The sequence below is a fragment of the Branchiostoma belcheri genome, unplaced genomic scaffold (assembly GCF_001625305.1).
Source record: "Branchiostoma belcheri isolate BF01 breed outbred unplaced genomic scaffold, Haploidv18h27 scaffold578, whole genome shotgun sequence".
In the NCBI taxonomy this organism is placed as follows: Eukaryota; Metazoa; Chordata; class Leptocardii; order Amphioxiformes; family Branchiostomatidae; genus Branchiostoma; species Branchiostoma belcheri.
Window position 1 is genome coordinate 196 of NW_017804218.1, and position 1,696 is coordinate 1,891.

General features: G+C 47.2%; 1 protein-coding gene across 2 annotated transcripts in view; it reads left to right on the forward strand.

Annotated features, from left to right (window-relative positions):
• The first annotated feature begins 1,200 nt into the window (after nt 1-1,200).
• LOC109481765 (transient receptor potential cation channel subfamily M member 3-like) overlaps nt 1,201-1,696 on the forward strand; it is a 7,077-nt gene continuing 6,581 nt past the window's right edge. The window contains exon 1 of one of the 2 annotated variants that reach the window (XM_019784356.1): nt 1,201-1,351. In XM_019784356.1, coding sequence (XP_019639915.1) covers nt 1,238-1,351 — 114 coding nt within the window. In that variant the 5' untranslated portion in view covers nt 1,201-1,237. Of the gene's footprint in view, nt 1,352-1,403; nt 1,443-1,696 lie in introns of those variants that run through there. The other variant, XM_019784357.1, reaches the window with a different exon arrangement.

Here is a 1,696-nt window from a genome sequence, read left to right on the forward strand (position 1 = left end):
ATGTGAGGAGGCTAGTTCCACGGAGTGTACCGAGTGAATTTTCAAGTTTTATGGTCTGAGAACGAATTAATTTGCGTCAAATTTTGCATAAACACGTTTAGTTCGGGTTCTCCCGTGTTTATTCATTTTTCGGGTTCTCCCGTGTCTTGGGCGTGCGCTAAGTTTATAGCGTTGTTCTGTTAAAAATCGACTCCGTTTTCATCTAGTTGGCTGACCCCGTAGCTGACAGAAGTAGAATGTTTTCCTACCGAAAGAAACTTTGCCAGCCGCGTGGAAGTACTTGCTTTCAGGGTGATAGCAATCTATCGAAATTAATTATGGACATGGTCGTTGTTGATGCAAGAGTTTTTGGGGAGGGGGGAGACGCACGCCCCGGGATTTTGATGGGCAAACTTTTAATTGTCGCAATTCTTAATACCAAGGATGTCTCTGTTAATACTAATACGGAGACCTCTTGACGCAAGCTACCCATGAGAAGACAACAGCTACAAGATTATGAAACACAACCACAAACTACTGCCGGTACGCCTCATAATTTTTATTTCTTGGTAACAATCTTGCCGAATTTACCGGAGACGGAGGGATTACTACACGTTACATTGTATTCATTCACGGTAGTTTCTTAAAGTTAAAGTTTGCGCTGAACAATAGCTTTGAAAAAAAAGTAGCAGTTTTATGATAACTATGACCGCGTGAGAAACACCTTATACACATTATTTTCGTACATTCCTATGCTTCAACACCATCAAAATTGTAGCAAAATTGTAGCAAAGTTGACTGGCGTCAGACTCCATCGGCCCGTCACAGATCGCCCGGCAGGACGTAAAAATAAACATTTGACACGCCGCCATCGCCGTTCCGAGCCGCGGCAGACTTCGGGGTCTCGCACCAAGTTTTTTCGCTACGCGGTACGCGGGACACGGCAGGCCTCCCGAAAGAATACCGCGGGATATCCCGCAATCTCCCGCGTGATATCCCGCAAACTCCCGCGGGATATCCCGCAGTCTCCCGCGTGATATCCCGCAAACTCCCGCGGGATCTCCCGCAAAATCCCGAATCCCGATGATGCTTATCCCGCGATCTGTACTGTAGGCTACTCCTCCCTCAAGAAAGCCATTTCTGTTCACTCTCCTCTGTGCCAGGAAACCAGCTTGTTGTTACAGTGTTAAATAGTTGAGATGCCCTTTTGCTGATCAGAAATTATCATCTGTTCCAGCAAATCAACCTTCCGTCTGCGATGGAGACGGCGCTGAAGCTGGATAAGGTGGAGTTTGTGAAGCTGCTGCTGGACCACGGCGTGGAGCTCAGCAAGTTCCTCACCGTGCGCAGACTGAGGGACCTGTACGATGATGTGAGTAACTGTAGCAGACACCCTGTGGTGTTGGGTTACATTATGTAGCAAGTTCCTCACCGTGCGCAGACTGAGGGACCTGTACGACGATGTGAGTAACTGTAGCAGACACCCTGTGGTGTTGGGTTACATTATGTAGCAAGTTTCTCACCGTGCTCAGACTCAGGGACCTGTAAGATGATGGGAGTTTTACATGGTACTGATTATGTTTGTGTCATTATTTTGCTATGTTTGTTTCTTCTGTTCAACAGGTCAATGACCTGGACCAAAAGGCTGTCACATGGTAACTGGTGCTGTAGCAGCACCCAGTTATGTAGCAAGTGGCAGGGACAGAGTTAGAGAGGC